At 40.1% G+C, this 27,138-nt stretch overlaps 1 protein-coding gene across 3 annotated transcripts in view; it reads right to left on the bottom strand.

Moving 5' to 3' along the window:
* The window catches only part of KIAA0319 (KIAA0319 ortholog), a 54,431-nt gene that overhangs the window by 4,322 nt on the left and 22,971 nt on the right, over positions 1-27,138 (bottom strand). For all 3 annotated transcript variants that reach the window (XM_058021512.1, XM_058021501.1, XM_058021521.1), the window contains 17 exons: positions 21,907-22,090; positions 19,668-19,766; positions 18,898-18,995; positions 18,428-18,515; positions 17,761-17,853; positions 17,013-17,145; positions 15,117-15,345; positions 12,641-12,764; positions 11,131-11,263; positions 10,049-10,197; positions 8,027-8,178; positions 6,825-6,963; positions 5,497-5,656; positions 4,049-4,191; positions 2,956-3,078; positions 1,897-1,987; positions 259-350 (listed from right to left, as the gene is read on the bottom strand). In XM_058021512.1, coding sequence (XP_057877495.1) covers positions 259-350; positions 1,897-1,987; positions 2,956-3,078; positions 4,049-4,191; positions 5,497-5,656; positions 6,825-6,963; positions 8,027-8,178; positions 10,049-10,197; positions 11,131-11,263; positions 12,641-12,764; positions 15,117-15,345; positions 17,013-17,145; positions 17,761-17,853; positions 18,428-18,515; positions 18,898-18,995; positions 19,668-19,766; positions 21,907-22,090 — 2,230 coding nt within the window. The remainder of the gene's footprint in view (positions 1-258; positions 351-1,896; positions 1,988-2,955; positions 3,079-4,048; positions 4,192-5,496; positions 5,657-6,824; positions 6,964-8,026; positions 8,179-10,048; positions 10,198-11,130; positions 11,264-12,640; positions 12,765-15,116; positions 15,346-17,012; positions 17,146-17,760; positions 17,854-18,427; positions 18,516-18,897; positions 18,996-19,667; positions 19,767-21,906; positions 22,091-27,138) is intronic.

Raw genomic sequence — 27,138 nt, 5'->3', positions numbered from 1 at the left:
GGCTTACATGGAGAAAATCTGTGGGGCAAATTAATTTTCTAAATTAAGATAAACTCTGAAGCTCAGAGCAGAAGCTGAGCCCAAGGCTTTATTAAAGGAATTAACTGATTCTCCCCCAGCCACTTCACTGTCTGCTTGTCTCTGCCATTCCCAAACTTGTAGGCCTGCTTCTGGGCTCCTCCTGCCTACAGGTATCAATATAGATACACTGGCTGCTCACCTGGTGGGTGAGCTCCCGGGCTGCCAAACAGCACTTACCATATTTGGGCCGTAGCTCCATCCTCTCCTGTTCATCTATGTTATCCAGGATGGTATATTTTGTTTTCTTTCTTATCTTTGTCCTCTTGCGGCTAAAAAGATAGTAACCAAAAAGACATTTAATTCTCATGTGCACACATAAATCTGCCCCCCACTTCCTTTTCATATACATACCCCAATATACAGATATATAACAAAAAATAAAATATTGTATTTTCTCACCTCCACTTAAAAATATTGCTAGTTTATCCCTGAGTAAGGCAGTTGTACAATATGGACAAGACAGTATAGCTAATTTTCACTGATATAAAAAGATGAAGAAAGCAAGGCAGATTGATTTGCTCTCCTAAGCCACAGTTTGCTCAATTTCAGCATAGCAACTACAAACATGGTAGATGAATATTCATGTGCCCCACAGTTCACAGTGGAGAAGCTACCTTACTGCTCAGCCAGCATTACAGCAACAGCCAGCCTTGGCCTCCCCTCCATGATCTTCTGTAGAATTCATCTGGCAACTCAAAGTTTTTAAAAACTCCAAATCTCCAGCCAAATCTTGAGTCTACACTGTCTTTTTCATGTGGTTTCCACAAGGCAAAGGGAATCTCTTGACATTCTGTCCCATGCTGTAATTCCCTCCTCTTTTTCACATGGATCTGTATCAACCAGCCCTCACTCTAAGGCACAAGCCATATGAGGGCAAAGGACAGAAGCAGCTGAACTTAAAAAAAAAATCCCACAAATAATCATCCAATATGCACAAGCCTGTGAGGCTCCACCCCACACTGTGGGAGTGGAATGGGACATGCTTCACTATTTAAAGTTTTCTATTTACAGCGCTGTTCCTTCAACCATAAAAAATAAAATTGGTATCAACTCCTACACATCCTTTACATACTGCAAAGACACCCTAGAAAAAGATGAAAACCCAGAAAGATTGTGATGGCATTTTATTTTTGCTAACACCTGAACAAGCTATCTATTTGCTGAGCTGTTTGAGCTGCAGCAAAAACACTTGCTCTAGTGACAGAACTTGCAGGGGCTTGTCACTTGAAAGAGAATTTATTATCAGCTCACTAGGAAAGACTGGAGGGGAGGCAGGGAGGGAAACAACATTCAGTAGTATGAATGCTCCTGTGTAAGGAAAGATGAAGCAAGAAGTCTGCATGACTGAGATCACTAGAGTACTCCTTGCCTGTAAGCCACATGTAGCCTGGCCACCCACCCTTCTCGTCCAAAGCCTAAAACAGATTGGGAGCAGATCCTTTCCCATGGCCTAGAACATTCCTACATCAGTGACCTTCAGGGTGTGCCTTTTATTTTTTAGCATGGAGTACCTGCAGGGCTCAGTAGGAGACTGAAGATCTGCAGTATACTCTCAGCATTTTAACATCAATTATCACTTAATATGAAGGATACTGCAACATCAACTTTTTGGTTTTCATAATGCAGAAGAGCACAGACACACAAATGGATCCTCCTTTTTTTGAAAAGAAGGATGTGTCTACAGAAACAGCTACAGGAAGCTCCTCACATGTCCAAAATGAGCTCAGTGGTTTAGTGCTATGGACTGGACTAAAATGTGGCAGTTGTGTGCAATTTTTTTGTGTACACCATCAAAAAGAAACACAAATCATGTACCTTTTACAGCAGCAGATGCAGAACCAGGCAAGCCCTACCATGACCACAACGAAAATAAAAACAGATACAGTCACATAGAGTATACTCCACTCTGAAAAAAGAAATACAACAGTGCTTTGTAAGGTCATGTGAGTAGAATAATTTCTAATACAACTCCATTAAAATAACCAATCCTGAGGAATGGGGAGTGACAAAAGGAATGTAGGAAAACTCAGCACCAACATATTCTTAGATGAATCCCTAAAAATCTTTAAGTTTTAAGATTAGAAGTGCACATTATATATACTATTAGATATCAGATACTCTAAAATCACTTTCACCACCTCAAGATATCTGAAGTCTGTGTGGGAACTGACAGTCCTGCAAAGGGTCATGGTTATCACCTCAGTTATCATTCCCTAACTAAAATAAAAAGAGGTTCTTTGGGTCTGGCACTTTAGTAGTGCTTCATAAGAGGAGCTGATTAGATGTAGATCCTTCTAGCTCCACATTTATATTTATAAATCCAGGTAAACAGGACAGGATATAGAGAGATGTGCAATTTGAACTCCAACATGTGTATACTCACAGTTGTCAGTGTTATCAGGTTCTAAAGGTCAGTATTGGTCAGTCTGGAAGACTGATGTCTTCTTTGCTTACATCAGATCATATTCTGGCACAGAAGCATCAATCACCCAGTCAGAGAAACTGAAATAATTGCCTCTTTTCCAGCTTTGCAACAGTGGTACCCAAAAGCTTTGCAATGCCCATGTTATTCAACAAATCCTCCAACTGGCCCCAAATTGTTGCAAAATCTCCCTCTCGTTACCAAGTTTTCACATTATTTATTCAAATAGTGATTCTCTTCAAAATTTAGGCTACTACTGTCAAGATATCATTTCAAGAAATTATTCAAATATCTTTCTATAGAAAGGTATTGTTAGGCTGGAAAACACAGACTCTTTTAGTCTCCCCTCAGCATCTACCTCTTAAGTATTACCCATTCTGAGAACAAATAATTAACAGTCTCACATGACAACAAGTTACTCTTGAAAGACATCACCCAACACCCAAACTCACCACAATTACTCTCTCCATCACTGAGATAACGATGAATCAAGTTTTCCATCCACAGCTGGTAGCAAATGCAGCGCTTTGTTATGGGGTCACAGTGCCCATGTCCAGAGCATTTCAAAAGACAGGCTAAGAACAGAACCAAACACAGGGTCTGTTGTGTAAATGGACAACTTTTCATACATCCTCTTAATGTTAGACTAGATTGGTGGTAAAGCATCTGGCTCATAACATTGTGATATGTTTTGAAACTCCCCTTCCTTTGGGGTTATGTGTCAAATAGATCTACAGAGTAGCAGACTGCTGGCTGTGTGAACAAAGTATGTGATCAGAGTATATTTATAACAGAACAACAACCTTTTCACCCAGTAAATAAAGCCAGAATTTACTGCACAATCAGTGACTATTTTATCACCAGAGCTTGCTTACTTTGTTTGTACTTGAATTGTTGTGTCCTGATTTTAAATTATGGAGAAGTTATGTCTGTAATACCTAAGGATCATAAAGGGTTGACATTACTAGTGTAGTTTAAAATAAGCTTAGAAGTTCAAGCATTTTTTGGGGCAAAATAAAGAGTTCATTATAGGAAACCCCAGTGGCCTGTGTATATTGCAAAGATTAGAAGACCAGGTGGTAACAGAGCTATCATCCATTTTGCCTAATACAGGCAGACAAGAACAAGTTAGATTACAAGCCTGTTTACTGTAAAAGCCCTGAAGGAAGCATAGACATGAAACATATCTACTTTATGGCTATATTAAGTTTTGCACATCTTGTAAGAAAAGGTATCTTTATGCTCATATCCTCATTATCCTATACCTTTAAGGTATTTTTATCCTCATTCCACAGGCCTTCCTAATGCAGACCAGATTAAGATGTGCCTGCTGATACTGATGGCATCTTTTAAGAGTGACTGACACCAGTCTACCTACTACAAATCATGAAGCATTTTAAGTATTTTCCTCAACATCATCTTTTGTAAAGCTACCAAGCCCAGACACCAGATGGCAGCCAGAAAGACTTCATGCAGTGTTTCCAGGTGCTGTGTTAGCCAAATGTCTGCAAAGTTCTGAGATGGGCAAGCACAATCAAAACATACCAGCCGTGTCCACTCGCAGGACTTTAAAAAGCAGGAAGTCAGCCTTCTGTTTCAAAAGCTGCACGTGCAGAGTCCGTGAGACATCTGATGCCTTGATCACCGTGGAAGGATGCCCGTTCTGCACGTAGAACACAACTGCAGTGCTGCAGAAAGAAGAGCTAAAGTCAGGACTGATGTCACAGACCACTTTTGCCATGCATTTAGCAATAAAGTCTAAAGGCATATTGCATTTAGTCTTTTTTGCTTCTGGAAAGCCAACATCACTACTGATAAAGATTAGGGAACTCTGTCTGTGGAGCCCTGAACTGATCTTCATTCTGAGCTGGGAACACCAGCAGTTCTTGGGATGCTCAGTTTCACAGATGATAGAGAACGATAACAGCAAATATAATTCCCTCCTTGGTCTTCCTGACCTTTAAGTATGTATACATTTGCTTTCTCCACTGTCATATAAAGCCTGTCACAAAACACTCTGAAGCAATTTCACTAAATTTAGGAAACTGAATTTAATAGGAGAAAAAGCTCAGAAGGAAGGGATCTAGAGAACTTAATATGGAAGCCCTCCTGCCCTGTCATCCACAACTTGTAAGTTGGGTGGTGTTGATCTCACCCTGTATCAGACATTTCAGGGAACATTTTAATTTGAACAATTTAATTTGAAAAGCTGTGATAAAAAATACCATAGGTATAAATGGTGGACTTTCCACACTGTGTTTTTAAATTTTAAGAAGCTCCCCAAAAGCTAAACAAACATCAAAATGGGTTATAAATTACTAAGTGGTTGACAACAAGTAATTTAAAGCTAACTCATGTAAATAGGTTCTACCAATAATGCTGAGAAGTTTCTCAGGGTACACACAGCCATCTCTAGCATTCTACACCAACTGCAGGGACTATTTCTTCTTCACGGTGAAATACCACATTTAAGAGAATCCACTGTGGAGTTTTCTGTGCAAAAAATGGATTTTCACCACCAATTACCTGGGAAAATGTTTATAAAATATTAAGAATATCAAAACCATGGAGAAGAAGTAGAAAAAAAAGGGGAAATAAAATAGGTTTGATTAAATAGAGCTGGAACATTACTTTGAAATACAATAAATGCTTCACTGTGAGAAAGTCTGTTTATCTCACTCCATCCAACATTTGGAAAAAACAGCAGCACTGTATGGAACAGAGACACTGAAATATGCATGCACTTTCTTTAAAGGAAAAAGAAAAAAATTGTACAGAAGAAATGGGATTTTTTTTTAAAACAAAACAGTCTACAGAGTTTATTTCATCAATTTTCTACCTTCTACCAAGAAAGTCACCTTTTACAGTATATTCTGTTGAGAAGTATAGCATTTTTTGTCATCTTAGGAAAGATTATTTTGCAACTAATTATGAGCAGTGAGAGAGGCAAAGTAAATCACAAGTCTTTCTGGCACAACAGGACATCTTTGTACCTTATATCCGAGTAGGCTTGTATCTTCTGAACTTTGATATCTGAATCCAAAACATTCAGCAGCACAGCCAACTGTCTCACCAGAGTGTCCTTCTGCTGCTCACTTAGTTGTCCCACTCCAACCTGCAGGATCAGCTCCACCAGACCATTCCTTTTGGGATCTGACAGAAGAAGAACATGCTATTCCTTCAGAGCCTGGCAAGTATTTTAGTACCAACATGCAGTACTTGAAAGTATTTATTAACACTATAGTTTTCTGCATAGGACCCTATCACTGATAAGCCAACTTTTTTGTGTTCTTAGAGAAGTACTCAGCTTATTTTTTCACATTATCTATGAAACAAACCTGCTGGGTCCTAAAATAGTAACCCATCTTATCAATAGAAATAAAGTACTTCAGGGTGCACTTCCAGCATTTACACATTTCTGTGCAGAAGAGCAACTTCTGCTCTCCTAAATGCTGCCTTCTTAAAGTCAGAGGTAAGCACTAGATGAGTCCAATTACCAAGTTCCCTGCTAGTAATCTACTGCTGACAACTCAGGAAAAGGGAGCCAAAGATGGACTTGTATTGTAGCATGCAAGACAGTGAACTAGTCTAAATGAGGATGGTAAATTTGAGAAATATCAGGTATGTTTACCGTGCCTACCCTTACAAACTGAGTTTTCTGTTATATGGTGCTTGAACTTCTAGAGTGCCTTGCAAACAAAACAAACTTCACAGATATCTCATGAGAATCAGAATCCAATTACTATGACTACATTATCATTGCCCAGAAGCCAGATAAACAAGGTCTCTCTGACAGACCCAAGATTTCAGACTCTATTCCTGAGACCTCAACTTCCATCCTTTAACTATTTCACTTGCAATTACAACCCCCTGAAATTACTTGAGGAATTTTTTGGTCTTTCAGGATGAAAGGAGAAAAACAAACAAAGCCACACTTTCAACCATCAAACAGCAGCATTTGTACTTAAATTCAGTGGTCATCTCCCATCTCTTTCTATTGACCAATCGAATTAACAACCAGAAAAAGAAACAACCTATAATTAATGAGAAGCAACAAAATCCTAATGAAAATATTAACTAGTAAGTATAATTTTTATTTATTTATGGTCCTAACTGTGGCAACTGTAGCAGTTAAGAATCCTTATGTCACCTTTTAACACACTTGGGCCTAGTCACAGAAGAGTAAGAAGGCAGAAAGAGAGAGACCTGTTTGCTCTATGTTTTAACTTGAGAGATTCTCATCAACATCTGAACAAATAAGCGAAGAGGAGAACAAAGATGTGGTATTCACAACATGTCGATGACCTTTTAATTGTCATACCAGGCCGCACTTCAACAGTTGCTGAATCAACATCTGAGTCTCCCTTAGCATCTGTGACCTTCAAGTGGAAAATATAGGTTCCTTCCACAAGGTTAGTTAGCTGCAGTACTGCCTCGTGGTCAGAGCCATGGATCACATCCTGCAAAAACAAGGTCCAGAATAGTTACACCCTCCGAGAAAGATTTCATTTGCAGTTTTCATTATCAAGTCAGCTATCTGGTATGATGCTGTGTGCTCTTGCTTTGACTTTTGGGACAAATGTGACCTATCCACAGTTTGTAGCAGAGTAACGAAATTTGGAAGCGACCAAATTTCACGGTCTGCACACTGTGGATATTTTCACTAAAAACACCCAAAGAGAGAACAGCTGACAATCTGAAGAACTCATCTTCTTCAAAATCCAAGACAGTTACATAATTATTTCTCAATTTTAATTGAGTATCCTTAGTTCTGCTTCCTTAACTCCTAATTTCTTCTCCTTGGAGTTCATGCATTTTCAACTATCAACTCTACTAGCTATATTTAAGCTAAACCTCTTCAATTCATACAGCCTCCTGTGAATTGCTTCTAGAAGTTTTTTTTATGGCTTTGCTTCTTCTCCTCTCCCAGTACTTGCTGATTTACTGATCTTGCTGATCTTCCCGAGACCAAAGAGCTGTCCAGAAAACTTTTTGCAAATAGGGAAAAAATTATCCCAGTTTTATTAGCTGACACTAACTGAAGTTTTTCCTCAGGTATTTCTGCTGTTTGCCCCACTCAGGGAGCAGAATCCCCTGCCATAATGCCCCAGGCTAATAATCTGCCTGGGAAGGTGCCTATACATGTAATGCCAAACACTATTTTTACCTTAAACTTTACCTTGCATGCTACCAGGCAGGATTCCTCCAACTTTATTGGTACTTGCTCTCTCAGACCCTTCCTCCTTTGGAATATCTGGATTTCAGATTTTATTTTTCCCTCAAACACATTAGCTTCATACTATCACCAATTACTCTGCACTGCTGCAGTCCTTAATTACTATATTCTCTAGCTGTACTGAAAATATCACCAGTCTCTTGAACTACAGCATTACAGAGAGCAGGAGAGACAAACCAGAAACAGGCAGCACACCTGACAGCATCTTATGGGTCATATCTGCTCTCCCTGCTGCAGTTACGTGCACAACAAAAGCCAAATTATGTTAAAACCTTCAAGAAACTTACCCCAGCTGCTGGGCTTTGACCATCCCGAATCCACAAATATGACACAATGCCCTGGTCATCAGCAGACCCTGAGCCATCCAAGGTAACAGAGTTGTTTGGAAGCACTAGAACATGCTTCCCACCAGCATGTGCCCGGGGTGGACTGTTGTTTTCTAGCCATAAAAATAGTGGAGAAGGAATTGCTTTCAAAACATGTGACATGCCATTGCCAATACACCCACACTGCAATTCTTTACCTGCTGATTACAGACAATAACAACAGAACCTCATATCAAAGCTACAGAGAAAGGATGAGTGGGCATAAAAAATCTGGCTCTGAGCATATTGCACTTGAGCAGAAAGATCTTTTCCAAACAGCATTGTGGGATATTCTATTTATAGTCTCACAATAACTTAGGCATCAGATCTTCTCAGTCAAGCAAAAAGACTTTCTGCCTACTTAGAAACACAGCACAGCGTGAGATTACAGCTGGGACCTTTTCATCTGGAAAATCACTTATTACCCAGTAAGACCTTGTATCTTCAAAATGCCTGTATGTAGGCAAAACGCAATCAGGAAATTTAAGAGTAAGTCTAATTCCCAAATGTTTTTTGCTCACCACTAGCAGTGAAACTAAGTCATGCATTGGACATATGGTGAAAAAAAGCCAAATAAGGATGAACATGTTCTCTTTTCAGAAACTAGATGTCACTGATTTTTTTCAGAAAACAACCAGTAAGCTAGGGCTCAAGGAAGCTGTGGGGCTGAGTGAAATACCTCACTGTACACAAATAGTTGGACATAAATAATTCAATCCTGGGCAGATCTCAAGGGCATTGTCTGTTAACAGCACAGGGCTGTGCCTCTTCCAAGTAAAATCAGTTGACTAAACTTGGTTATTGGAAAACTGTGTATTTTTAATATCAAACCCACACCTGTAGGTAGAATTTAATGTGGCTACACTTCACAGTACAAACAAGACCATGGACACATTAGGGCAGAGCTGTTGCCACATACTTCTAACTAAACACTAACTGAAACTCTGAAACAGTTCAAGCAATGTTGCTCATGAGTAAAACAAAGTCCAGCTTCTTCTCCAAGATGCACATGGGTCACAGCAATGCCAATCCCAAGTATAAGTTGGGCAGAGACTGGATTGGGAGTAGTCAGCATAATGCCTCTAATCCTTGAAGAGAAGGACTTGGGGTGTTGACTGACAAGAAGCTCAGCATGACCCAGCAATGTGCACTTGCAGTCCAGAAAGCCAACTGCATCCTGGGCTTGCTGAAGTCAACACGTCCCTGGAAGTGTCCAAGGCCAGACTGCATGGGGCTTTGAGCTACCTGGTCTAGTGGAAGGTGTCCCAAACTATGACATGAGGTTTGGAGGAAGATAATTTTCAAGGTCTCTCCAAACCCAAACCACTCTATCATACTATCCTAAAGCCTCTTCTACAGCATGCATGTTGGGAAAAAATCCCACAAAAGAAATATCCCACACTAAAGCAACTGATTCTCTGTATAATTAAAAAAAAAACCTACCCCAACAAAAACAAACCCACCATAAGAACATACCACCAAAAAAAAAAAAAAACAAACAAACCAAAACAAACAATCCAGGTCTTTTAATATTAAATTTTTAAGTGGAACTTGGTTCACTGAGATGTCACTTCTTGGATGTTACTTTAAAATTCACAGTAAAACTGCTTTTCTGCTCAAAGCTTAATTTCAAAGATAAAATAAAAATATATCTTCTTAATGATGTAGACATACAATTGTAAAAAATATTATTTTGGAGCATGCTTATTATAACTAATTTCGCATATACTGAACATCGAAACAGCTTGTAACAAAGGAAATTAATTCTTCAAAGGAAATTAATTAATACTACTTCACTACAAAAGAGCAGTTTTCTTAAACACATTTGAAATGTAACACCAAATATGTTACCCCTTTCTGTTCTGATTTCCTTCACATTCCACCAGCGACTGAATGAAGTGTCCAGTTGCCCACCATGCCCTAAGAGGCAGCAGCCAGGCTTACCTTCCTTCACAGTAATGGAGAGCACAGATGCGCTGCTCAAGCCCTGCTGGTCTTTCACAGTCAGTCTGAAGTGATAGGTGCCAACCTGGAGGCCAGTCACAGTAGCTATTGCCTTGTCAGTGTTTTCCATCAGTACAGAGCTTGGCCCACTGAAACAAAACATCTCACAAAAATAATTGTGCCCAGCCACCCAAACTGTGACGTCAGCAGAATTGCTCACGCTTTTGATTTTGTGTGTTATAGTTCTACTACTGCTGTAAGCACTGATGGCTAAAGAACTATTTGAGACATGAGTTTAAGTTAGAGAATTCATTAATACCTTTTCTCAAGACATTCAAAGCACCCAAGCATACATCCCCACCTATCAGAAGAGTAGAAAACACCCCCCAGAAGTTCAACCTCACCACAGGGTTATTCATCAGAGCATAAAAACAGAACTATAACTAATAACTATTTCATGCAAATGATATTGCTCTAAGAGCCACACACAACCCTGCCAGTATAACTGTCTGCCAGCATAACTCTTCCTGTACCAGGTACAACAGCTGCAGGAGCTAAAATACCTGTCCCTTTTATTAAGGATCAGTTAGGTTTGCACATAAACATAGAGTTATAGGCTTTTGTAAAATATTTTCAATTATCATTTAAGAGTGATTTAGTCACCCATTACTGGAAGTTCAAGGCAATGTGACTGATACTTTATTTTCAATAAACAAGTGACTGAGAAACCCTAGTTCTGAGCACAAATGGAAAAACTTTGTATATTACAGGATGCAACCCAAACCTGCTACTTGCTTTTTAACAGGAGACACAGAAGTTCCTGTCATTTTCTCTTAATTTTATAAAAGTAGGCCTCAAAATGAAACATTGCAAAACATAGGCAGAGAGTGTCTGAGCTTTTCAAGTTCAGCTTAAAATTGTTATTTCTTACACTATTACTTAACCAAGTGAGATTGTCCTGAAAATGATTTTCAAACATAATTCACGATTCATCATTCAACATGATTGGATAAGAGGCTCTAGACTCAACCATTTCCACTTTGTTCTCTGTTTTACTAAGGATGAGTAAAATCTTTCGATACCTGATATTTTCCCAGTGATAGAAGACAATGCCTTGGTCATCTTGGCTTTTGCTTCCATCCAGTGTAGTACTTTCTACTGGGAAGGTCAACTCCTTGTCAGGGCCAGCCACTGCTACTGGAGGACTGTTATTTTCTGCAAAATTAGCATTTAGTGTATGACTTTTTGAGGTAGTCACTGGCAATGCTTGCCAATCAGATTTTACATAGGGTATTTCAATAAAAATTTTATATATTGGCTCAAAAGGTACAAACCACAAGTATGACATGCACAAGCCAGCAGGTGGGAGGTCTGCTCTGCAGCAAGTCAATTCCCACAGCAAGCAGGATCCCAAAACCCACAGCAATTACTTCCCTTTTTCATATTCATATCTGAAGGCACAGTCACACTCCCAAAAATCTTGCTGCATGCTCAATGCATTATATAAAATGTCATAAAACATGAGGGGTATTCTCCTGGTTCTACCAGTCCAGCCCTTTCAAAACCTCCCACACAAATTTGATTCTTTGCCCTCAGAGAAGATACTGACCCCTTCTCTCTGCTGCTCAAGGCCACTAAGTTAATGCCAATTAAGAGGCTTTGAGAATTTAGCAAAGAAACATAACCTGCTACTCTGTTTTCAGACTCTGCTTTTGTGACATGGTAAAACTGGCAACAATACCATTTTCCTGCATATTCATTTACCCTTGACCCTGACTTCAGCAATAGCATCTTTCTAATTCCACATTATGATGGGTTCTAAAAGGCACCACCACACATCACACTTCCAATTCATGTTCTTGTTTCTGCAGTGAATGACTGCTGTAAAGTTGCCCCAGAAGGAATAATCTACAAAGGAGGTATATTAAGCAGTAACAGGAAGATAAAACATTTCCCCATGGTAGAATGTCAGACCTGCACAGGGACAGAAAAGGCTACTGTGGATGTAAAAGGCAAACATACTGTGAAAAAATAAGGAATTAAAAAGATCACATGAGGCCCAGATCATTTTGGCTTATTCATCATTTGGCTCCCAAACCTAAATAAACATGAGAAAGATGCAGCTTTCAAAAAGTCCTTGGTCGACACTTCTTCCTTGGAAACACAAGGCAATTTGTTTAAGTGAATTCAAAACACAAGGACTCTTGCAGGAGAATTGCAAAACAATAAGAAAACTGAACAAAGCGCTGATTGATACTCTGAGCAGCTTTCAAAACACACTCTGTAGGACATTAAACTCAAGAGCTACAATTTGGGTTTTACAAGCAGATTCAAACAGACCTCTGTTGCCTTACATAACCAGGCTGGTGTGTGCCCTCAGGATCACCACCTGGATTTTGTTTGATTCTACATTTGATTCTACACTTAACGGCCTGCTTTGACAGAAAATGGAGGTGGACAAGTCCTTGTTGCAGGGGTACCAGGCACTGGGGCTGCCATATCAGTGGAACAATGTGAGGAGAGGAGGTGTTGGAGCCAAGGCAGCAGGCTGGGCCAGCCCTGAGGCAGCCAGCCATGCCTGCACTGACTTACCAGGCTGCACGATCAGCGTCACCTCGGCCGTGGAGCGCTGGTGTGCAGAGTCTGTCACAGTCAGCTGGAAGGTGTAATCTCCCTCCTGCATTGCAGAGAGCTGCAGGTACGGTGTCCGCACTCCCTTCGCAGCACCGGCAAGGACAGGGCACAAGATTAAATGGAAATGGGTTGTGGGTAATGAAAGGTCTTACAGAGAAATGTAAGGAGAAAGAAATGCTTAAAGTCATAAATACAGTGTTTGAGCAAGGAGTTATGCACCTTGCAGATAAAGAGGAGGCTTAAAATTTGGGACACAGACAGAAGTAATGTGTTCACTATTCAAACTCTTCCTTACCAACCCAGAGAAATATCTATAGGCAATAAATCCTATTTTCTTCTGTTGGTATAACCACTGCATAGATCACATCTCCACAATAATAACTGTGAAACACATGGAACACTACCCATTCTCAATTAGGAAATTAAGCACTGGTGAAAATTCCTACAGCTTATTCCATTTCCTTAGGGATATTTTAAAAACAAACATAATGACATCCCTTGGTACTTATAAAAACTGTTAAATGCAAAACCAAGCTTGACTTGAATCCAGAATTATAGGGTTATGGAAACTCCCTCCCATATTAAACAAGACAACTCTGTTCTGAGTTTACTCTTCTAGCAGCATTTGCTGATACCTACAGAAGTCATAAAATGACTGGGCCCAGCTATAGGTCCTTGTGCTAATAAAAGGAACATTTGCGGCATCTCTCATATGAGGAATACCAAATCATAATGCAAATAGATTTGGCTTTCTTTTTTTCTTTTGAATAGAGATGACAATAAGAACAGAGACTTGATAAACAATTACTAACCAGCAGAGGTACTTGCTACATTGCACTCTAACAGTGGATACCATTTAAAACACCACAGACCAGCATCCTCTGGCGTGGTCGAAAGAAGGGCCATGAAGATGGGTCAGAGGGCTGGAGCTGCTCTCCAAAAAAAGGCTGAGAAAGTTGGGGTTGTTCAGTCTGGAGAAATGAAGGCTCTGGAGAGACCTCACTACAGTCTTCCAATACCTAAAGAGGGCTTATAAAAGGAGGGAGAGGAACTTTTTATTTGGGCAGATGGTGACAAGACAAGAGGGAATAGTTTCAAAGTAAAATAGGGCAGGCTTAGATTAGATATTAGAAGAAATTATTTACTCAGAAGATGGTGAAGCACCAGCACAGGTTGCCCAGAGAAGCTGTGGATACTCCATCACTGGAACTGTTTAAGGCCAAACTGGATGGGACCCTGAACAATCTTGTCTAGTGAGGGACATCCCTGGCCATGGCAAGGTGTTGGAACAAGGTGACCTTCAATGTCCCTTCCAACCCAAACCATTCTATGATTCTGTGATCCTCAGCTTCAGGCACATGACAAAGATTACTAGTCTGTTGAAAAGAAACTGTAACATGCACTTGCATTTCCACATTAAATACCCACTGAATCCATTGGATCATTCGAGCAGTCATTCACTTCCTTCAGAAAGACTGCTCTAAGATTGAACAGCTCTCAAAAACTACAAGTTCAGTTTGCTTGGGTGCTTTTGGAAAGTTTTTGTCCTGGAGAACGATCAGAAAAAGTCATCATGCTGTAAGTCCTTCCATAATTTTTAATTTCCTCTACACTGTAGTCTTGCATTAATAATATTACTTCTTTCCTGAATAGATCTACAGTCATCTCTTTTAAGTTCTGAAGGTCTAAAGCATTTGCCAACATGTCAGAAATCAAGTCTCATAAAAAATGGCTCCTGAGTTTCAGCTGGATTCATTACATTAATTATCTCAACCGCCTACAGAGCTGTAAGAATCTCCAATTTACCAAATGCAAGTCCAATGAAAATATTTATTAACTTCTCAGATTAAAAAAAAAAAAAAAAACAAAACCAAAACAACAACAACAATAGAAACAGTCATGAAAATACGAGAATAAATTCTGTAAGGCTTCACTGGAAACCCATGTTTTAGTGAGGATAAAAATCCACCACAGAGCATGGCTGCATAAACACTGCCAAAAGGTCTTGTCATCTTTCACTCAGAAAATAAAGTTTCTATTTGAGTTCTACTCTCTCCAGGAGAGAGTGTTACAAGAAAACTGTGACCATACCCACATTCTCCTACAACCAGTTTTCAGCCTGCCCAGAGCCTCAAAAGATGGGAGTCTGTGAAACAGCTTCTAGGGTTCAAGGACAGACAATGTGATCTCTAAGTCTTTACAAACCACCAGAGAACAAGCAGGTTTGTTCGGCCCCAAATAATTAAAAAAAAATGAAAAGGAATTAAAAGTAGTATCTAAAATAAGAACTGAATACATGTGAGAGAAAAACAAAAAAATAACATAACTCTAGGTATTTCAGTGCTTCTGAGCAGTTACTTAGGTATGTGTTTGCCCATGTTAGAGGCAAAGATAAAAGAGCTTTTCAATCCTATGAAAGGAGAAATACACATACCTGCATTGCTACAACCTTGCCTTTGCTTTTGGGACTAAGTGACCACTCATAGCTGACAATTTCATGGTCATCACTGCTCTGGTTTCCATTCAGTGTGATGAAGTTCTGGGGCAAAGTGACAGCCTGATTCGGTCCTGCGTTAGCAATAGGTGGGTAATCCACTGGCTTGTTGACAGTCAGAGATGCAATGGTGGAGTTGGCTGCTCCATCCGAATCAATCACTGTGAGTCTACAACAGGAAAAACAGAATCTGTTAAGATGAACTTCTGCCAAATGGAAGTATTAATCTTTTTCTGGCACTTTTTCGAACACCACCTAAACAAAAACCACTGATTATATTATATGAACTTCTGCTTCAGACACACATATCCCTCAGCTAAGGGAAGAAAGAAATTCAGAAAACTGTAAAAAGCCAACTTTCAACCTTTCACAAAAAAAAAAAAAATCCAAAAAACAAAACTAGATATTCTGAATCCCTATACCTGCTGTCAATAGCAACTTCACCATTCAGTACAAAATCTTTTAGAAATGTACTCAGTAAAAAACAAGGATTTTATTCATCACCTATAGTGAAACAGTACAGAGAAACAACTAAAGCTACTCTGGATGTTCAGAAGCTCTGCTTATAGAACAGTAGCAGATCCTCACTTCTTATTTTTTTGTGGCACATCATTACTAATTTTAATTAATATCAATGTCAAGTTAAAAAACCAAAAATGTGCAGGGTTTTAAAAACCTCAGACATTACTGCCTCTCAGAAGCACAAAATAATCTTAAAATGAGACTACTGCAGGCACTCCAAAGGTGACCAATTAATCTGTAATCCACCTCTGTTATGAAAATTGCATACAGCTGACCACATGGAAGGGAACCTGAGCAGAACAAAACTAGTACTCATTATCTCAGACAGTAGGGAACCCATACATTTTGCAATGAGTGCACATCCATGTGTATCAAGGGCACTGGACTTTTTTGTTCACATTAGTCAGCCTCCCTGAAAGTTGCAGAGATCCAACAACTGACTTCTGAATTCCCTATGGTTTGGAACACACTTAGAAGCATTGCTTGTAAGCCAGACTCTGCCCATTCAACACGGAAAAAAATTAACACTCATTTCTGCTACTGTCCGATATGGAACAATTCCAGTAAAAAATACAGAATTAAGAAGCAGAAGCTGTAAAACTTTGGGTGGAACTTATGTGAAGCACCACAGTTAATGTATATGTAAGTCAATCTGCTGATTGTAGATAATATATTGACTGACAGGCAACCCACTGACAGCCAAAGAACCCAAGCTGGGTCAGTGGGAAGTCTGCCTCTGTAGAGACTGAGCTTTAAGTTAAACAGTTCAGAAAAAGGACTGATTTTTACTAAAGCACCTTGAACCACAAACATTCCTTCCACTACCTGGGCAGCCCCCAGCTTCAACAATGCATAAATAGAGGAAACCAGTAGCAAGGTAAATGCTTTTATAAAGAACAGAATGACTCTTAGTAAAATCAGCGCACAACAATGTCTTGTGAGGACCAGTCTGCCAATATTATTCTGTCTGCCACCACCCTTCAGAGGATGACTTTCACAGCCTGACTCAGTTTCATTCAGGGCACTAGCCAGCTTCTAGGCTAGGGAAAAAAATTAGTCTGTCACAGTTGTTACTGCTGAAAGTGGGGACATTCATTTATGATACTTTCCTTTCTGTAATTTTGAGTTATGAAGGATCACTGCAAGCATTTTTTGATAAAACCACTCCATATGTTTCTCCACTGAGCAAAATGAAGAGTAACAGCATGCATAAGAAAAATTCTTTTGTTTGAGGAGATACAGATGAGCACAGAAAAAAATGAAAATTTAGCTGATATCACAGATAAGCCTCCAAGAAAATAATCATGCAGGTACCTGAAGGTGTAGTTTCCAGGAACAAGGTTAGACAAGTGCAAGACAGGTGTGTCAGCAGATGCCTTCTGCTCTCTCAGGGGACCTTTAATTTCCTCCCAGTGGTAACTCACTATCTTCACATCATCTATGCTTTCTACATTCATTAAAGAAAAACACATCAGTTTCTTGTAGCAATTGCTGGAATGAATATTTAAGTAATTCATTTGTTCATCCCTAACTGGTTTTCTACAATTGTCTCTACAAGTATAATTGAACAAGCTTCATTAACCACAGAGTCATACCAAGTTACCTTTGGTACAATTTATCTACACAATTCTTCACACACATGAATAAAAAAAAAAAATCAGCCTCATATTCTACACTTTCTGACTTGTCTGCACTCATTAATTATGAATATAGTTACAACATCTCATCACACCTTATCAGACAGCTCTCTGCTATGGCCCCAGCTGTACTGGCACAGAGATTTTCTGGGCAGGACAGGAAGAAGCTGTAAGAGTAGCTGCTGTCTGGATGCAGCAGTCTCTGACACACTGCATCTCAATCTCCACGTGCAAGGTTGTGTTTTATAATTTTTTAATTTATTAAAATAATTTATAACTGGACACATATTCCCAAAATAAATCATTATGCAGGGAACTTCTGAGAAGAGTGAGAATAAGAAATTTCACTTGAAATTGACAAACAATAATGTTGTAACTGTATATTAAAAATGTAGGATATAAGCACAGGATGGTCCAGTACATACGACTGCCATCGATGAAGGTAGAAGTGGTAGGCAAGGAAACTTCTTGCACTTTGGGTGAAGCAACAGCAACAGGTGGCTGATTAATTCTGACTGCTGTGAGAAAGATAGGGGAGGAAGAAAAAAAGGGGGAGAAAAAAAATATTAGTGAAGGCCCAGGCAAAACTTATGTTAAGTCTACAGATCAATAGTCCCCAGTGATTAAATCTAGGACACACAGCTTTGCAGCATCTGCTGTCCTTTTTGGACAAGGCAAAGAAGAGGTTAGTGATGAGCAGTGTGCTGACACAGCAGTGTTCCACTGCAGTGCTCCTACGTGGTGTAATTCAGATCAGAGCTGTGCACTGTAACCTGCAGATAGAGCCAGATCAGCACAGGATTGTTGTCCCTAGCTGGAGAAAAGGACCAGTAAAGGTGGCATGATGATATCTCAGGCTTTGCCTGAGGAGGGGGAAAGACTAGAGAGCACTTAAACACAGTGAGCAGGACCCTTAGCTCTACTTTCTTAAAACTCCTTCTACACACCAAGATATGAAACACATCAGTATGACTGGACCGCCAGATATCCTTGACAAACAGTAACTGAGAGACTGTTTGATAAGTATGCTGTTGAATAAATGTGTTATAATATTGTGTTGAATAAATTTATTGTATCAGTCAACTGATTTACCTGGTTTGACTGTGACATTTACAAAACCTTCACCAAAGGCATTTTCACCAGAAACTGCCACTTTGAAGGCATAAAGTCCCACTGATAACTGAAACAAATACAGAACAAATAGGGTCACATGTTGGATTATACAAAAGTATGCTTAAATGTGACAATCATATCACAAAAGAGTAAATAGGGATGACTGAATCCTCAATCTACTTTTATAAACACATACATAAAAGGCCACTAGCCACTGCCTGGAAGTGGAGAATATGAAGCAAACACTGCGGAGTTTTTCCTTTATCTTAGAAAATTATTAGAGCACTCTAAGATACTGGCATAAATTTGGTGACAAAAACAAGTGAAGAGACTCAGGATGGCTTGAAGCTATTTGAACTCCTTAAATCAAGGTGCCCTTCCCCACAGGTTACAGTTCTGTGAAAGTACACAAGCACACAAACACGAGCCTGAGCTTACAACTCACTTACATGAGAGAGCTTCAAAGTCTGGCTGTGCCTGCGCTCCATTTCCCCACTATAGTCAGCAGGGTGACTGATTAAGCTCCACTCATAGGTGTAGGCTGTTTCTAAGAGCAATAACACAATGTCAGAACAATCAGTTTTGTGTTCAAGATAAGCCCAGAAAACAAAGAAATCAAGTTCACCACTCATCAGATAAAACACTACAGTATGAGATCATGACTGCTACTGCCTAAGCCTGTAAAATGAAGCAGTATGACCACATGTTAAACTCCCAGTGTGTTCCAACTTGGTAAAGCAGCAAGGATGTAATGGACTTCACAAATAATCAACTTCTTCACAAAAAACTTCTTCATGTGAAGCCAACATATTTCACATAGCTACTTATGAAACATCTTATACTTGCTCCTGCAATTCAGAAGCTGGCAGTTTTAAGGCAAATGTTGCATGCAAAACCTGCTTTCCCACCTCCTCTGCCCTGAGCTTTTCAGCAAGATGCTAAAATCTAGGCCTCATCATCTTTTGGTAGAAATTACAGGCTTTCTATTGAATCAGCTGGCTAATAAGTTCAGGTTCTGAAAGTAAAAGCCACTTAAAAATTCCTCTTTAAAATCCAACAGAGGAAATCCTCTCTGCAGTTAGAGCTGTAAAAGAGGCAGTATTAGAAATAAGAAAAATTGTTTTATCTGAAGTGGTAGATGTTCACATAACTCAGAACTTGTCTGCATTTACAAGTTGGTAGTGTATGCATTCCCTGTATACCAAGACATTCAACTGACCTGTAGATGGTGGTGGGACAGCAAAGGCATTCAGTTCAACCTCATTTTTGGGTAACACCACTTGTATGTTATCTCCAGCAGACACAGTAAGTTCTTTAACTGCATATAGAACAGGATGAGTACATTGTTATAACAGATGGAACTGATACAAATTTAGTATCATCAAATATCATTTGCAATGGATGAAGTAAAATTTGACAAGTACTCTACAGAGAACAGTCAGCAATAATTAAAAAAAAATCCTTAATGCATTATAAAATAATGATCTATTTAATCATGACTGTGATTCCTTCACCTTTTACCAAACAAAAGTTGTTTTTTTTCTTCTCCAGCTATGATGCCTCATTTTCCCTGCTTCTGTTTCAGAGAAAAGCATTCTCATTCTTCCTTTATATCAGAGGTAACAATGCTCTGCATAAAGAGTTATGTATTTTTCCCAGTAATTGGAAGTGCAGGAAGACAAAAAAATCATAGTAGAACTTTATTATCACACTTTCCTTGACCAAGAAGTACTATTCCTATGTTCATGGGGCACTTGCAAGGCAGGTTCCAATGTCCATCTTGTGTTCCTTTTAAAAAATTCATTTGCATAGCAAGGCAAATGGTTATTGATTATCTGAACTGCCCATTCAATCTACTTGCTATCCAGTCCTTGTCTGTGAAAACTTTTTCCTTTCAAAAAATGCCAAAGTACACAAAAACAGCCCCCAGAAGAAATATACCCAAGCACAACTTAGTCCTGTATTTCAAATGTTTCAAATATCTTCCTTTTAATATTGGAAAAACACAGAACAAAAGTTCTCTGAAGGCAGTGTTCACTAGTGTCTACATGTCCAACTCACAAACTCAGAAGAGATGCCAAAGAAGCTACTCAGCAGTGGCAGCTGATGGGTCTAAAAATGATGAAATGAAGACACTGACAACACACTTTCTGTCACTGCTACCTAAATTCACCCAAGGCTTCACAATTGATCATGGAAGTTGCCCTAGACACCTGTGGAGCAAAGGTTTGCACTTGGACCTTCACATGAGATGATAATAAAATGGCTAGAAGAGGGTGATGGCCAAAAGAGAGAAGGAGGGACTGTCATTGAGACTTTCTAGACACTCTGGCTGAGAACACACAAACTTTAGGCAATTCTTGTATAAAGCAGTACCTACTGTGGGATTCATCACAACCTTCCCTTCAGCTTCTTCTTCCAATCTCCTTTTTGGGCCCTCTTCAACCTGCTCCTTCACAGGAGGAGGAGAAAAAGCTGCCTAGCTAACAGTCAGTGGTAATGATGATCCACTGTTTTGGAGAGGAATCTCTTGTAGCTTATCTCTTCCTCTTACCTGCTACTGCTATCCTGGCTGGCAGGTTGCATTTTGGTAGAGGGTGTCAAGAATGTTCCAAACCAGACTTCCTCTACCAGGAAGCAAAGGGCTTAGCTCTCCACGTCCCTCAGTACATTAGGAGTGCAGAAAAACACACATCTGTGCTTCTCTGCTTCTTGTGGTCCTTCTAACCCTTTGTCAGTGTGCACAGGGAAGCAGGAAACTCAGCAGGAGAAAGGAGATACATGAACATACACACAGAATTTAACACAACTACAGAGGACATGGTAGTTAGAAGTCCTTTTCAAAATAAAACCAACTGTTCTGCAGCTATAAGTGTGATAAGCTCCCCCACAGTTTTGAAATGAAAGCAAAATTTTGTTTTCCCAGGATTTGGAGGCCGTGTTCTCCACTGTTAAGGGCTGAGCTTCCTCATGTCCAATCTATGTTGCTGCATGGTGTCTGGCAACTATGGATAGGCTTCTACTGCAGAGTTTCTGAGAGGGAGCAGTGCCCTGAAGAGACACACCAAAAACAACAATATGGCTTCAAGAGACTATTCTGAAATCCCAGAAAGCTTCAGGTATTGCTTACAAAGTAAAAAAAAAAACAAAACCCAAAACCTAAAACGTTTGAAACAGGTCTTTAATCTTGGCTTTTTACTTTGCTGTATTTCCTTGAGTTGTCATTTCTCACAATGGTGGACTTGGTCAGGGTTTTGCCTCAGAATTAAGTGACTACAGGGTCTAAAGTTTGCAGTATTACTGTAGGTCTACAGGTTTAAAGTGGGATTATGTAACATTTGGATAAAAAATGAGCTCTTACTTACAACAGGTTGGAAACCTGACAGTAGAAAAGTCATGCCCACCCTCTGTCCAAAATGCAGGTACCCCTCAGATCACCAGCTCTGTTGAAACATTACCTGCTTGAGCAGCAGTAGCAGGTGGTGTGAACAGCTGCATGGGCTCGGATGGTGCAGCATTAGTGGGAAGTAGCATGATCCCACCTTCAGTGGCATTCTCTGGGGCCACTGTGGGAATCTGGGTTTTCTCTGACATGCCTGGGGAGAAATCTGGTTTATCTGAAGAAGAGGAAGGTGTAGCAGCCTGAAAAAAGGAATTATAGGGAAAGAGTTGTTGTGAGACATTTTTCACATTTCTAGATTTAGAGTATGCTGTTTTTTAAATAGCATGTAGGATGACCCTGGTGATTTATGTTACTAGAAGATTTTATTCACATACAGAATACCCATTGAACAAGGACTGGGTTTTTTTCCAACCAGGAACAATTGCTAATTTTCCAAGTTTCAGATGTAGAACAATCATGTGGTAACCTGGAATACAACTAATGCTACCAGTTACCAAAATATTAAAAAATTCAGTACAACAGGTCTAAATACAGTCATAAACCTTTAAAAGACAATATCAGAAAGTCTATGTGGTATTATTGTCTTTGTGCCATACACAAACATAACAGAGTGTTTGCTTCTTACTACATCTGCTCAGTACCCAAGTTGCTTGTGTCCTTTTATCTCTTCAACAGGAATAAAACACCCGACATGTTCTCTACTTCAGGCATCAAGCAGCACTGCCTCACCTTGTTAGTAAATCAGAACTGCCTCAAAGGACATGGCAAGTGTGGCACAAATAACTCAGCACTGGGTTAATCTTACCTTACAATGACACATTACCCTCAATGGGCCAGCAGGTTTTCCTTAATATTCTTAGGATTTATTTCTGATCTAATGATATGGGAAAAGCATTTTTCTAATTATGGCTACTGCATTTGGCATATGAAGGTACAGCAAAATACTATTATTTGTACACTATTAACTGAAGAATAGGATTATGAAGGTTGGCAAAGTGTACACTAACATCAAAAACAGTTGAGGTGGAAAGGGACCCCTGGAGGTTCAGCCCCTGCCCCCAAAGCAGGGTCAGGTACAGCAGACTTCTCAGGACCAAATTCAGTCGGGTTATGAGCATCTCCAAGGACAGAGAATCCTTCTCTCTGGAAAACCTCCAATGTTTGGGCATTCTCACAGAAAAAAATACAGTGTTTAGTGTTCAAATAAAATTCCCTGTATTTCATTTTGTGTCCATTGTATCTTACCCTGACACAGAACAGCACTGAGAAGAGCCTGGATCCATCTTCATCACACCCATAAGAGTTATTTATACACATCTGTAAAATCCCCTGAACCCTCTCTGCTCAAGGCTGAACAGTCCCAATTCTCTACTCTTTGCATTTCAGGTGCTCTACTTTCCCTTTGCAGTTTGCCTCCCTAGGAAATAAGAGCAGCCCTGCCTTCTGGACAAGAGAAAAAGCTCCTTGTGCAGCTGGGAATGTGAAAGCAATGCCAGAAACTGTTCCTTCCCAGCCTACAAGAAAACAGAGCATGGAAGTCATGGGCAACTCCATCTCAACCTTCAACAATGGACACAGAGCACAAATCCCTGTGCAGTGTCAGGGATTACAGCTACCCACTCTTGAGGATGCTGAGGACAACACCAAGAGCTGCCCTTTTGGGTGAGTCCATAACACAGACAAGACAAGCACCTTTGAGGTCACACCTCCAGCTCTGCTCCATTTGCAGACAGTACTCTCTGAGCAGCTGGACCCTGAGAGCAGGACCAGGGACTGCAGCTCTCCTAAAGTAGTGCCTTCAGGAATCCCACCCTTGACAGCATCATGTACAGGGAGAACCTCAAGCCCATCCTGTTTTGTATCTTGACAAAAGGTCTTTCCTCCAGATAGATCTCCTTGACATACTCGCTCCAGCCTTCATCTTTATAAAAGATTTTCTTCCCATACTTGAGCAAACCACAGTGGTTTTTTGCTTCTGAATTTGAGGGACCTCTACTTTCCTGAGCTTCCTCTGGCTCCTCTCCTCTCCCTCACCTCTCCTCATTCTTTGCCAATCTAGCAGCTGAAAAGCAGCCATCATGGCTTTTTAGGACAGATGGAGACAAAGTCACCTCAAATATACCTTTCCAGGGTGCCTCTTCTGCAGTGGCACCAAACATCACTTCAGTCAGCAAGCCTAGGCAAGGCACTGCAGTCAAAAGAGGTGCCCTGTGGCACTGTCACGTCTGAAGAGGTGTCACAGCCAAAAAGACAAACTAAAAATGTTAGCAGACAGCAGACAACTGGGGCAGGGACAATATCAGAAATTAAGCTCTCAGACAGAAACTGTTACTGAGAGATTTGCTGGAACAGATGTGGAGGGCAAGATTAACCTAAATTCCAGCTTGGGAAGTGAAAGTTAAAGGAAAGAAAAGAATTCTCTCTGGGAGTGAGTCCGATAGGCAGTTCTGCTGGTAGGGTCTTTGTGGGTTGTTTGCTTTTACCCTTTTTTACAGCCACTATTGCTTGATACAAACACACCAATGGTGAGGGCCCACATCCTCCAGTTCCCTGGGTTTGACTTGAGTGCAAATCTCTTGAGAATTCCAACAGAAAATAAGAACAACCAAATACCATGAAGAACCGACTTCAAAATAGAGAAAAAGGTAATTCTAAGTATCAAAACATCTTCCAGGGGTTTTATACATCCTATGGATCAAGTCAATGTATTTTTAACCAAACAGAACTGTTGAGCTTCTGCAGGCATAAAAACTGAAACAAAGCCAAAACAAGAGATGAATATCTATGTTATTCAACTGCATTCTAAGTCTTAAATATGAATTCTGAAGGCAAGCAAATCAGACACTAAAAGGCTCACCATCACATAGAGTCTGTCAGCCATGTTAAGGCTTCTTAGGTAGAGCTTTATGTATTTTGACTGCACCATTATCCCTGCAAATACAATAAGCACAAGAATTAAGTCAGGCCTTATCTACTGAGTAAATGTTTGGAACATTGCAGCGTCAACATAGCAGCAGCTAGACTCTGGCTAAGACCTTAAAAACCTTACTTGACTTAGCAGATCAGCTGGAAATTAACAGGAAATTTTAAAAATAAATTTTAACTAGAAATTTTAAAGAGAAAAAATTTTGCAGATATCTCACTTGAAGGATGGGCAGCACTGAAGATTTCTGATCTGGGCAGGTGGACAGCACATACTCTGTACAGGTTTCTGAACATACTCCTGTTATTGAGCTGCCAGAGACTGACAGTCCATAAGATCCCTCTGAACTCTGATGTAAACCCAACAGTCAGGTGACTCATTTAAGTGACAAACCCCATATTCTCTCTCCCAAATCACATACAGAAACTCCCTGCATCTGACTACATTTATGACAAGGATACTCCAAGGGCACAGACTCCAGAGGTCTGTGTTTGGTTGGTTTCTCAGTTTAAAATCTCTGTCCTTGCTCAAAGAACAGCACCTGACACTGCATCCTGCTGACTACTGTGAAGGGAGGGAATCAGGGAATTGCATTTTTGCCACCTTGCTCTGTCTGGCTTGTCAAAACAGCTTTGTCTGGAAGCTGCAGAAGGGAGTGCATCAGCACGGATCCAGGAACGGAGATATAGAACTGCTGTGGCAGAACTGAGAGGATGATAGGAAAACACAATATTGCATAATGTGCAATAAAGAGGGCAATTCATTAAACTTAGTAGCAAGCATGATTTTAAGACCTTCATATTTTCATAACCTTTACAAAACCACCACAGTTTGAGAGGTTGTTTGGATTATATATCAATGAAAAAATTATTTGGAGACCTCTCGGCATTTTTAATCCAGGGTAAAAATTTAAGATTTCCTTCATAACAAAATCTGGTTTTCAAAAACCAACCTTTTTCCAGAAGGAAACACAAATATGTGCTAAACAATCCATATGAGATTTGATGAAAATATCTGCTTGCTGGAGAAAGAGACACATAAGAAGGAAATCCTATCACCACTATACACCACAGGCAGCTTCTATTTCACTAGGGTCACAAGTAAAGTTTCCAAACCAGAAAAACTTGAAGCCAAGCTGAAAAATTGTGTTGGGCATACCTGGCAGGGCTTAGGTGGCAGAGGACTGGCTGCAGGGGCGACTCTGGTGGTCCCAGTCAGTTTGGCAGTGGATGGAATCATGGCACGATGCACCAACACCATAACCTCTCAAACCTAGTCAAACAAGGGCAATGGCCACTGTGGGCAGGGGACACAGGAGGATGTGGGGGGATGCACAACAGGAAACATCTGGAAGCAAACATAATTGTGCACAGGGCTGGAGACACCCTCCTGGAAACAGGAACTCCATGCCACCTCCCAGGGAAGTGAGGCCCACCGAGAAGCCACACCAGTGCAGATGAAACAAAAAGAAAGGAACAGTGGCAGAAAAGAGAAAGAAATGACAAGTGGCAGAAAGGAGACTGCCATGCACTGACTCCAACCTCCTGTGCCACCTGTTTCCTCATCAAAGCAACTCAGCATAATCTGCAGTGAAAGGAAGGGGAGTGGAGACTAGGAAGGGGACAGGAGATAGGTCTGGACTGAAGCTCATTCTAGGGAAGGTCATTCAAGGGAAAACTATTTGCTAAAACCGCGCACCATCTTCATTTCTCCACACATGTCTAAATTCAAAGGAATTCTCACCTAGGAAACAAAGGTCACTTAGACTTTGGCACTTTCTGAAAGTCTTCTGCTTCCCCAGATTCTATCTTTACATGAATAGAGAGCCTTTAGAGCTGTATCTCAATACAAGTCATGAACAGCTTTCGATGTTATCCCATTAACATGCTTTCTACAGCTCTGCTCACAGAGCATGTCCCAACCACCTTCTAACTACACTTGTCTTACCAGTTCTTCAGCATCATTATCAGCTGTGGCTAAAGACTAACCCAGGTTCGGCATCTCATCCCTTCTGCACGGAAAGCAGCCATCTCATTCTTCAGCCTTTTTATTGGAATTTCAGTGGCTGTGCTAGCATAATGTCAGCATAATATAAAGATCACACAAAAATAACTCTGTGTCCCAGCGAGAAGTAGGTTTCTCTCCATTTCACATTACAATAAACTCCCATCTACAGTCAGTGTAAAAAGATAAAGCAAAATCTTTATATTTTGGCCGGGGTGGGAAAATCAAAGTAGAGATCTTCAAAGTAGGCTTGGCCAAATATATTTATCACTGCTGCAGGATGTGAAATCTCAACTTTCATAAAATAGTATTCACACGATCCCTTAGAGACAGGGAACAAACTTGCTCAGCTCTGACACA

The sequence above is a fragment of the Melospiza georgiana genome, chromosome 1 (assembly GCF_028018845.1).
Source record: "Melospiza georgiana isolate bMelGeo1 chromosome 1, bMelGeo1.pri, whole genome shotgun sequence".
NCBI classification, from domain to species: Eukaryota; Metazoa; Chordata; class Aves; order Passeriformes; family Passerellidae; genus Melospiza; species Melospiza georgiana.
This window is presented reverse-complemented; position numbering and strand designations above follow the sequence as displayed.